Genomic DNA, 11,718 nt, shown 5'->3' on the forward strand with positions numbered 1-11,718 from the left:
CAGGGATCAAACCCAAGTCTCTTAGGTCTCCTGCATTGCAGGTGGATTCTTTACTACTGAGCCACTGGGGGAGCCCACATTTATGTATCAGTTCAGTTCAGTTCAGTCATTCAGTCATGTCCGACTCATTGCGACCCCATGAATCACAGCACACCAGGCCCCCCTGTCCATCACCAACTCCCGGAGTTCACTCAAACTCACGTGCATAGAGTCGATGATGCTATCCAGCCATCTCATCCTCTATTGTCCCCTCTCCTCCTGCCCCCAATCCCTCCCAGCATCAGGGTCTTTTCCAATGAGTCAACTCTTTGCGTAAGTATTGGAGTTTCAGCTTCAACATCAATCCTGCCAATGAATATTCAGGACTGATTTCCTTTAGAATGGACTGGTTGGATCTCCTTTCAGTCCAAGGGACTCGCAAGAGTCTTCTCCAGCATCACAGTACAAAAGTGTCAATTCTTCGGTGATTCAGCCTTCTTCACAGTCCAGCTCTCACATCCATACATGACCACTGGAAAAACCATAGCCTTGACTAGATGGACCTTTGTTGGAAAAGTAATGTCTCTGCTTTTTAATATGCTATCTAGGTTGGTCATAACTTTCCTTCCAAGGAGTAAGTGTCTTTTAATTTCATGGCTGCAATCACCATCTGCAGTGATTTTGGAGCCCAAAAAAAATGAAATCTGACACTGTTTCCACTGTTTCCCCATCTATTTGCCATGAAGTTATGGGACCAGATGCCATGATCTTCGTTTTCTGAATGTTGAGCTTTAAGCCAACTTTTTCACTCTCCTCTTTCACTTTCATCAAGAGGCTTTTGAGTTCCTCTTCATTTTCTGCCATAAGGGTGGTGTCATCTGCATATCTGAGGTTATTGATATTTCTCCTGGTAATCTTGATTCCAGCTTGTGCTTCTTCCAGTCCAGTGTTTCTCATGATGTACTCTGCAAATAAGTTAAATAAGCAGGGTGACAGTATACAGCCTTGAAGTACTCCTTCCTAGTTGGAACCAGTCTGTTGTTCCATGTCCAGTTCTAACTGTTGCTTCCTGACCTGCATATACGTTTCTCAAGAGGCAGGTCATGTGGTCTGGTATTCCCATCTCTTTCAGAATTTTCCACAGTTTATTGTGATCCACACAGTCAAAGGCTTTGGCATAGTCAATAAAGCAGAAATAGATGTTTTTTTCTGGAACTCTCTTGCTTTTTCCATGATCCAGTGGATGTTGGCAATTTGATCTCTGTTTCCTCTGCCTTTTCTAAAACCAGCTTGAACATCTGGAAGTTCACGGTTCACATATTGCTGAAGCCTGGCTTGGAGAATTTTGAGCATTACTTTACTACCATGTGAGATGAGTGCAATTGTGTGGTAGTTTGAGCATTCTTTGGCATTACCTTTCTTTGGGATTGGAATGAAAACTGACCTTTTCCAGTCCTGTGGCCACTGCTGAGTTTTCCAAATTTGCTGGCATATTGAGTGCAGCACTTTCCCAGCATCATCTTTCAGGATTTGAAAGAGCTCAACTAGAATTCCATCATCTCCACTAGTTGTGTTTGTAGTGATGCTTCCTAAGGCCCACTTGACCTCACATTCCAGGATGTCTGGTTCTAGGTGAGTGATCACACCATCGTGATTATCTGGGTCGTGAAGATCTTTTTTGTACAGTTCTTCTGTGTATTCTTGCCACCTCTTCTTAATATCTTCTGCTTCTGTTAGGTCCATACCATTTCTGTCCTTTATCGTACCCATCATTGCATGAAATATTCCCTTGGTATCTCTAGTTTTCTTGAAGAGATCCCTAGTCTTTCCCATTCTGTTGTTTTCCTCTATTTCTTTGCATTGATCGCTGAGGAAGGCTTTTTTTAATCTCTCCTTGCTATCCTTTGGAACACTGCATTCAAGTGGGAATATCTTTCCTATTCTCCTTTGCTTTTCGCTTCTCTTCTTTTCACAGCTATTTGTAAGCCCTCCTCAGACAGACATTTTGCTTTTTTGCATTTCTTTTCCATGGGGATGGTCTTGATCCCTGTCTCCTGTACAATGTCACGAACCTCCATCCATAGTTTATCAGGAACTCTATCTATCAGATCTAGTCCCTTAAATCTATTTCTCACTTCCACTTCCACAAGGGATTTGATTTAGGTCATACATGAATGGTCTAGTGGTTTTCCCCACTTTCTTCAATGTAAGTCTGAATTTGACAATAAGGAGCTCATGATCGGAGCCACAGTCAGCTCCCAGTCTTGTTTTTGCTGACTGTATAGAGCTTTTCCATCTTTGGATGCAAAGAATATAATCAGTCTGATTTCGGTGTTGACCATCTGGTGATGTCCATGTGTAGTGTCTTCTCTTGTGTTGTTGGAAGAGGGTGTTTGCTATGACCAGTGTGTTCTCTTGGAAAAACTCTATTAGTCTTTGCCCTGCTTCATTCTGTACTCCAAGGCCAAATTTGCCTGTTACTCCAGGTGTTTCTTGACTTCCTACTTTTGCATTCCAGCCCCCTATAATGAAAAGGACATCTTTTTTGGATGTTAGTTCTAAAAGGTCTTGTAGGTCTTCATAGAATCGTTCAACTTCAGCTTCTTCAGTGTTACTGGTTGGGGCATAGACTTGGATCACCATGATATTGAATGGTTTGCCTTGGAAACGAACAGAGATCATTCTGTCGTTTTTGAGATTGCATGCAAGTACTGCATTGTGGACTCTTTTGTTGACCATGATGGCTACTCCATTTCTTCTAAGGGATTCTTGCCCACAGTAGTAGATATAATGGTCATCTGAGTTAAATTCATCCATTCCAGTCCATTTTAGTTCACTGATTCCTAGAATGTTGATGTTCACTCTTGCCATCTCTTGTTTGACCACTTCCAATTTGTCTTGATTCATGGACCTAACATTCTAGGTTCCTATGCAATATTGCTCTTTACAGCATCTGACCTTGCTTCCATCAGCAATCACATCCACAGCTGGGTATTGTTTTTGCTTTGGTTCCTTCCCTTCATTCTTTCTGGAGTTGTTTCTCCACTGATCTCCTGTAGCATATTGGGCACCTACCGACCTGGGGAGTTCCTCTTTCAGTATCCTATCCTTTTGCCTTTTCATACTGTTCATGGGGTTGTTATTTAAATATGTAGATTAATTAAATGTATAAATATTTATATAAATAAATATAAATTATATACATATTTAAGGTAATGATATTTTTGTAAACATTACTGAAAATTGTTGAGTAGGGAATTCCAAGACTTTATTTCTCCACAAAACAGCCAATAAGCTGGCAAAAACTTTTGGAATTAACCTTTGCAGAACTCTGGAATCTGGTAAAAAACTGACTACAAAAGGGGAAAGATTAATAAAAACTGAAAATGCTGCATTACAGTAAAATATACTGGGGCATTTCAGCTGCCCACTTATTACCTCTCACCTCCCAAATTTGTGACAGCCATGAAAGTTACAGTCTATACTCCTGGTGCAGGTTGCCAGTAAAAAACACTAATCTGGACCTTACTCAAAGAATTTTGGCTGTTTCAACATGTCTGGCAGCTACCTGAAGAGCTGGCATAAAGGCTGGCCTTTGTTTTACTGACTCAGGACTTGTATTATCAGGACTGGGATGGCTTTCCAGGTGGCATTTGCTGAAAATATTTAAAGGCAAAAGTATGGCAGCCTAACGCTAGGGTTAAGAGTCAAGACAGCCAACAACCAGACTGAAAAGACTGGGAAGCAAGAGGCTGGGAAAGGATGTATATAAGGGAATAAGGGCTTTAAAAGGTATCCCTGGTAGCTCAGCTGGTAAAGAATCCACCTGCAAAGCAGGAGACCCTGGTTTGATTCCTGAGTCAGGTAGATCCTCTGGAGAAAGGATAGGCTACCCACTCCAGTATTCTTGGGCTTCCCTGGTGGCTCAGACAGTACAGAATCTGCCTGTAATGCAGGAGACCTGTGTTCGATCCCTGGGTTGGGAAGATCTGCTGGAGAAGGGAATGGCAACCCACTCCAGTATTCTTGTCTGGAGAATTCCATGGGCAGAGGAGCTTGGCAAGCTAAAGTCCATGGGGTCACAAAGTGTTGGACACAACTGAGAGACTTTCACTTACTTTCAAGGGCTTCCCAAGTGGTGCTAGTGGTAAAGAACAGTTAATAGAGCTGAAGCATAAAAACTAAATTGCAACAACTAAAAATAAGACACTTCTTTCAAATCCTATTTATCCTGAATCCTTTTATCCTAAAATCCTAGAACAACTGACATCCCCCCAAATGTATCATTTGATATCATCGACAGTTTTCCCAAATGGATCTTAAATATATCATGATGTGGCAGGCACTAATGGAAAGAAATGACAGAGGGTCCGCCAGACAGTATCTGTGCTAACCCGGTTCTGGCCACCTGCTGTGGTGGCAGTGTGCCAGGGAGACTGAGAACGGGAGCACGCTTCTCCTCCAAAGATTGGGAATGTCTATCGTCAGAGTGTTCTATGAATTACTGTGTCTGTGTCTTTACACAAGATGCTTAGCGTCAGAATTCCATACAAATGATCTCAAATAGGTAGGAGGAGTTCTTGAGATACAAACTGGCTATATTCCATGACACACTGACACTATCTTATTCTAGAATTCAGCTATACAGTCTTTTCTTGGAGATATATATGTATTGGCTGGCAGTTGCAGGTTGGATAATTTTGCAGATCTCTGTCCAGGGTATGTGGGAAGCGTTAAGGAAACCCAGGGAACTCACTCTCTGTCCTGTTTTCCCTCAGGTCCTGAGGCCCTTCAGCTGTCATCTTGTATCTGTTGTGTTCCATTTCCTTCTCCAGGGGATCTTCCCAACCCAGGGATTGAACCAGTGCCTCCCACACTGCAGGCATACTCTATACTGTCTGAGTCTCAGGGAAGGCCCAAAATAAGGATGCCTACCAGTGTTGTTTCCGCCTGGTTTCGAACCAGGGACCTTTCGCGTGTTAGGCGAACGTGATAACCACTACACCACGGAAACCTGCATGTTATGTCTAGATTTTTAATGGTAAAGGACAGTTCTTTTTTTTTTTTTTTTTATTGCTAAGCAGTAGTCCAGTATATGGGTGTTATCACTGTTTGATCTCTATTCATACTTCAGCCCTATAAACTGTGTTAAAGCCTGTTTAATTATCATAGACACATTGGAGGGCTGAATTGCTTATAACTACTAATATCTCCAGTTTTCATTTCATGAAACCCCAATGAATTAGACAGCTTTTGCTTCTGTGAGGGTTATTTAAGAGTTCTTCAGATTTCAGAGAAGTGATTTTAGTAAACTAAAATTTTGTCCTAGAACATGAAATACTGGTCAAGTGGTTCTCAAAGGCAGCTGACGAAGTAATGATCCCATTATGATAAATTTATTTAGCACACAATTACAGCAGAAGCATTTAAACAAAAACCTTTATTTAAAATTTTACTGAAATGTAGCAGTATGTTTACTTTAGATATTAGTATCTCCCATGGAGTACTGATATGATTGTCCTGTTTTAAGTAACTGAAGATTGAATAATAATTGAAAAATCTATGAAAAATGAGTGTTAGTCCCTCAGTTGTGGCCAACTCTTTGCGACCCCATGGACTGTAGCCCACCAGGCTCTTCCATGGAACTCTCCAGGCAGGCATACTGAGTGTGTTGCCATCTTCCTGACCCAGGGATCAAACCCGGGTCTCCTGCATTGCAGGCACTTTCTTTACCATCTGAGCCACAGGCCATCCTGAAAATCTACAGATAGATTTAAAAGTAGTAATTTTTTTTTTCTCTTTGTGCTTCAGCAAAGACTAAATTCACAGGTGGTTCTTTTCAAAGCATGGATTTCTTTCCCCTCTGGAACTAATACTGTATAAAATAAGTTAGATTACCACAATAGGCAAATAGAAATTTCTCATGGCTCCCACAAGAGACGTGAACTGCCTTGTCAAAGTGCTTTTCTCCTGGGTGTTTGCAGAGATGTAGGGCAAGTCTTAAAACCGTATAAAGCTCTCAGAATCCAAAGATCTTCACAGTGTGGTGCGCCTAAGACCACTGCAGCTTCCTGCAGGAAGGCAATGGGTGCTCTGGCCCCAGGATACTGGGAGAGCCATCCTGGAGCCACATCAGGCCCAAATGTGTTCCCAGTGTCCAGGGCTCACCTCTCCTCTAGTCCTGACTATCAGTTTGGAAGCAGCTGGGTAACCTGTGGCCATTCACCCTTTGTATGTTTAGACAGTGTGCTTTTCACATCTACCCAATACCTGAATCTTTCTTTTCTACTTCTTCCTATTTTAGAATCAGTGAAGAATTTCTTTTCATATCCCAGCCATTTAGAGGCTGCTGAGCCAAGGTAAGAGTCCCTTCTCAGAATATCATTTTATTTTTTAGGACTCAGTCTAATGATTATCTCCTCTCTGATACATTTACCAAGCATTTCTGTATGTTCATTTCTGTTTTACATGTATGATAGAATATGTATCTATGTCACATTTCTTAAAATGTGGACTCATCTCTAATAGCTTGTGCCTATAATGAAATTTCAGCTCTGTTTCAGGTTCATATGGCACAGTGACGTTTAAATACCAAACATTTAATTCTGTTGTCACACGTCTTTCTTCTATCCACTCTCAATCTCCAGCAATCAGTCACAGTCATAATCTCGTCTTTTGAACTCTAAGTACAGCCAGATATGCAGAGAGCACATTCCTCCTACTACGTTTGAGGGGTATCTCTTGATATTGGGTCAGAAATGAAAACCCCAGGCTCTGATCCCAGCCTGCAGTTTCTTATTATGCCTTCTGACAGCAATTTTGCTGCTGCATCTTTCTGGCAATTTCTTTGTGATGGTGGCTACAAAAACTGCTGCTGTCTTGACAGGGAAGGAGGTTATGTTTCTATCATATCTGGATTACTTGGATCCTACTCTTGTACAGAATCCATACAGAGTTAAGCAGAAGTGTACACTCAACAGGCACAAGAATGGAGAGAAGAAGCTAAAATGCTTGATTCTGGATCATTAGTAAAAGTCTCAAATGAGGGGGTAACAAATTTGAGTACACCGTAGTGGAGTAAAAACCACCATGAGTGTAAAGGTCCACAAAGTTTATGGTAAAATCATACATTGAAAACGCATGTGGTCAAGTCCTCCTATTCATGTGCAATGGTTAGTGCTCGCACCCTTCGTTTAGTGGGTGAGAAATAAGGAAATCTGTTGTGGTTGTTGAGCCTCCTCTAGGAGTGTAAATTTACTCATATAACTTGTGAACAAGTATGTCTGCGTATGTTTGTCTTCTTTTCTTTAATAAATGCTATAACTGGGGTGATTTTTCTTTTCTTTGTGTGTGTCTTTGTTGGCTATGAAGTTGTATTCCAACTAGTGCTTTAATCTCTGATTTGGCAACCCTGACCCAACCAAATCCATGCCCCCCATAACAAAAACCAGGGTGCAATGTGAGGATGTTATCAGCTGCTGAAAACATTCAATGATTGCATATTGTCTATAATATAGAATAACTCTTAAATACCTTAATATTTCATATGAGGAGAAGGCGATGGCACCCCACTCCAGTACTCTTGCCTGGAGAATCCCATGGACAGAGGAGCCTGGTAGGCTGCAGTCCATGGGGTCGCTAAGAGTCGGATACGACTGAGCGAATTGACTTTCACTTTTCACTTTCATGCACTGGAGAAGGAAATGGCAACCCACTCCAGTGTTCTTGCCTGGAGAATCCCAGGGACGGCTGAGCCTGGTGGGCTGCCGTCTATGGGGTCGCACAGAGTTGGACACGACTGACGTGACATAGCAGCAGCATTTCATATGAAGGAATCTACAATCTGGTCCTTAACACTATTTTATCTCTTCTTCTCTTTCCCTAGGCCGTTGCTCTCTCTCTCCCATCCCCCTTTTCTCTTTATGTTTCTATTCATTTATTAACTTATAATTTTCCCACTCACAGAGGAAATAGGTCTTAATGAGATGCCTCCCTGAAAATGTCAGGCTATTTCATATCTCTTTGCCTTTGTTCACTCTGTTTCATCTGTCTAAAATATCTCTAACATTTTTATTGTCAAACTTATCTTTATTGTAATGATTTTCTCTCCTCTGATACATTTACCAAGCATTTCTATATATTCATTTCTGTTTCATATGTGTAATTGAACATGCAGTCTGTCACATTTGTAAAAATTTGGGCTCATCTTTAATAGCCTGTGCCAATAATGAAATTTCAGTACAATTGTAGAATATTTCCTAAAATTATCAGACATTTTAAATATTTAAAAAGTTGTGTTGAGTGAAAAATCTGGTATTCCTTATCTATATGTGAGACAGCATTGTGGTTGAGGCTGTGCTTTTGTAGTCAGACAGATGGTGTCTTCACTTTAATTCTGGTTTCATCACTCTCAAACTTGGAAATGTTACTTAATCAGTCTAAACTAAAGTGTCCTCTGTGAAATTAGAGTAACGGTGCCTCATTTATTTGTTTTGTGTATTTAACGGCATATTTGAAAAGTACTTAGCAAATTTCCCAGCCCCTAGTAATAACTGATAAATGATTATTAGAGAATATTCTGGACAATATTGAACAATATTCTGTTCAATATTCTGAACAATATTCTGGAATATTGTTCAGGCTTCATGTTAAAACTCATCAGAACAAAACCCTAACAGATTCTTGCCCATTGCCATCTCTTCAACTATGAGGAATGTGTCTGTAAACACCAAAGTTTTTCCCATTACAGTAAATGGCATCACTTCCATATAGTGAGCCATATACCTGAATTCCTCCTTGATTTCTCTCTTCTCTTTCCTCCCATATTTAATCCATCAATTACCATTAAAGATGCTTTTAACATACATTTGGAGTCCCCTCACTTCCATGAAACAAGGTTTTCAAGGTCACCGTCACCTTTGAGTAGCCACCAGCAATCTCACAACTCCCACTCTTGCACAACTCCCACTCCCACAGTCTTTTGCAATGTCAGAGCGATCTTTCCAAGCGTGAGTCATACTCTGCTCCTATTCAGCTTTAAGCCTTTCACTTGCTTCTCATGGTATTTAGACCACTATTCAGATCCCCTGTTATGAGCTGTGGGGTCTTACACGTGCTGGCCCTGCTTGCTTTTCCCCCCTAGTCCTCATTTCTTCTCCCTCCATCACAGCAGGCATGGCCTCATCTCAGTGCAGCTCTCTCCCACCTCACTCTTCAGAAGGCTGGGCCTCCGGCATCCTCCTCTGTGCAAATATCACCTCCTCAGAGGTCAGAGAGGCATTCCCCAATCACACGTGTATCATTTCTGTTTTTTAACCTTCATAGAAAAGGTCTCAAATTTTATTATGTGTTTCTTATTATTTGCTGATTAAAGAAAATCTCCTCCAAGAGACTTTTACCTCCACCCCAAGGACTTCAGTGTCCACAAGAAGAAGCTCATGTCCACTTCCTACTCTGCCTGGTCCACAGCAGTCACTCTCCTCGCTCCTGTGAGCCCATTCTTATCTTTTAAGGCCCTGAGATGGGAGAGGAGCCCTTTCACACTTACTGTCATTTATATGTTTATAAATTTTACTTTATATACAATTTTACTTACATTATTTCATTTGGGTTTTGATCCACATTGACATAAGCTAAATGAATATTAATATTTGCACTTGCAGAAGAGGAAATTGGGTTTTGGAGATGATAAGATTTTAAGGTTCATATAGCAATTTACGACTGAGGTCCAGGTTTTTAATACTGGAAAGCCTGACTCTCCCCACCTCACCGTCTCATGTACCTCGCAGACAATGACAGGTTTCACTCTGTCTCCATGGATAGTACAGGGGGAAAAGCATTGTAAAGGCAGAACTTCCAGCGCTCTGGGTGGGTGGTAGGCCAGGAAGGCCAGGTGTATCCTTCACAGTTAGCAATGGTAATGTGGAACATGGTTGTTTGATACTGTTTAATTTGGATGTGGTTGTGAAAGGCAGTGTAGGGTAATAGATACAGCATGGTGTTTAGACTTAGACTTGAATGTGATTCCTGCCCTGCTACCAGTGGGAATGTGGTAGGTTACTAATACTTCTCTAAAACTCAATTTCTTCATTACTAAGATGTATAAAAAGACTATGTGAGAATCAAATTACATTGTGTACATAATGTACCCAGTGTATGATCTAACCTATAATGCACTATTAAAAATGATGTTACTGTTGTTACTAGTCAAAGAAGGCAAAAGATGGAAGGTTCCAAATGGACCGTGGAATCTGACCAGTAATTTTTTCTCCCAGGAGAGTTAAGCCCTGTGTTTCCAATATGGAAGTGGAAAACCAGACACGGGTCACCAGGTTCATCCTGGTGGGGTTCCCTGGGAGCTGGGGCATGCGTGCAGCAGTGTTCCTCATATTCCTCATGGCCTATATTCTGACAGTGGCTGAAAATGTGACCATCATCCTGTTGGTGCAGCAGAACCGGCCACTGCACAAGCCCATGTACTTCTTCCTGGCCAACTTGTCCTTCTTGGAGACCTGGTACATCTCTGTGACTGTACCCAAGTTGCTGTTTAGTTTTTGGTCCGTGAGCAAAAGCATCTCCTTCGCTCACTGCATGATACAACTTTACTTCTTCATTGCACTCATGTGCACGGAATGCGTGCTCCTGGCCACCATGGCCTACGACCGTTACGTGGCCATCTGCCGCCCACTACACTACCCCACCATAATGAGCCATGGGCTCTGCTTCCGCCTGGCTCTCGGTTCCTGGACCATTGGCTTTGGCATCTCCTTGGCTAAGACATACTTCATCTCTCGCCTCAGCTTCTGCGGCCCTAATGTCATCAACCATTTCTTCTGCGACATCTCTCCAGTACTTAACCTCTCCTGCACAGACATGTCCACAGCTGAGCTGGTGGACTTTGTCCTGGCACTGGTCATCTTCCTCCTCCCGCTCACTGTCACTATTCTGTCTTACGGATGCATCCTGGCCACCGTTCTACGCATGCCCACGGGCAAGCAGAAGGCGTTTTCTACTTGTGCCTCCCACCTCGTGGTGGTCACCATCTTCTACTCAGCTACAATTTTCATGTATGCCCGGCCCCGAGCCATTCACGCCTTCAACATGAACAAAGTTATTTCCATCTTCTATGCCATTGTCACCCCTGCCCTCAACCCTTTCATTTATTGTCTAAGGAACCGAGAGGTCAAAGAGGCAGTGAAGAAGCTGGCTTATTGCCAGGCCAGATCTGACTAGTCTGTTACAAGTGATTAGATGAAGTAATTTGATTTGGAGCCTGCTCTTCAACCCCCATCCTTTCTCCTTTAATGCTGCAGCTGGATATTAACATATTACTCATGTTAATGTGACCTCACCAGATCCACATTAACCACCGGCTCTTGGTTGTGTCCTGAGATCTACATCTGCGCCTGTGGGCTGTGTTTTAAGGGCATGCCCTTTGACCAGTGTGTTCTCTTTGACTGTGATCCAAAATGGGGTTTCTAAGATTGTGAGTAAATTCCTGAGTTGAGTGGGAGAGAGAGATGGCAGCATATGAATTAGCTGTTTTAGGATCTAGCAAGTACTATACTCTCCAGGGAATCAGATTTGGTGATGGCTTCCTGACTTCTCTGCTTCCTGACTGAGACAGAGGTAGCTGCTCCTTTAATAATCCCATTGTGGCTTTGATGCCAGGAGTCAATCTCGGTGGCAAAGACTAGAGGAACAGTCTCTAGCCTCTTTCAACACTTGTTGTAAACACCC

At 42.1% G+C, this 11,718-nt stretch overlaps 1 protein-coding gene and 1 non-coding gene across 2 annotated transcripts; one reads left to right on the plus strand and one right to left on the minus strand.

Annotated features, from left to right (window-relative positions):
- Positions 1–4,920: 4,920 nt before the first annotated feature.
- TRNAV-AAC (transfer RNA valine (anticodon AAC)) lies at positions 4,921–4,993 on the minus strand. The gene has a single exon. It is a non-coding gene; the product is annotated as a tRNA-Val (tRNA).
- A 5,285-nt stretch (positions 4,994–10,278) lies between these two features.
- OR6B1 (olfactory receptor family 6 subfamily B member 1) lies at positions 10,279–11,211 on the plus strand. Its single transcript, NM_001389824.1, has one exon. The coding sequence runs from the start codon at positions 10,279–10,281 to the stop codon at positions 11,209–11,211; it is 933 nt and encodes a 310-aa protein (NP_001376753.1).
- The last annotated feature ends 507 nt before the right edge of the window (positions 11,212–11,718 follow it).

Source organism: Bos taurus, chromosome 4 (assembly GCF_002263795.3).
Source record: "Bos taurus isolate L1 Dominette 01449 registration number 42190680 breed Hereford chromosome 4, ARS-UCD2.0, whole genome shotgun sequence".
Taxonomy (NCBI): Eukaryota; Metazoa; Chordata; class Mammalia; order Artiodactyla; family Bovidae; genus Bos; species Bos taurus.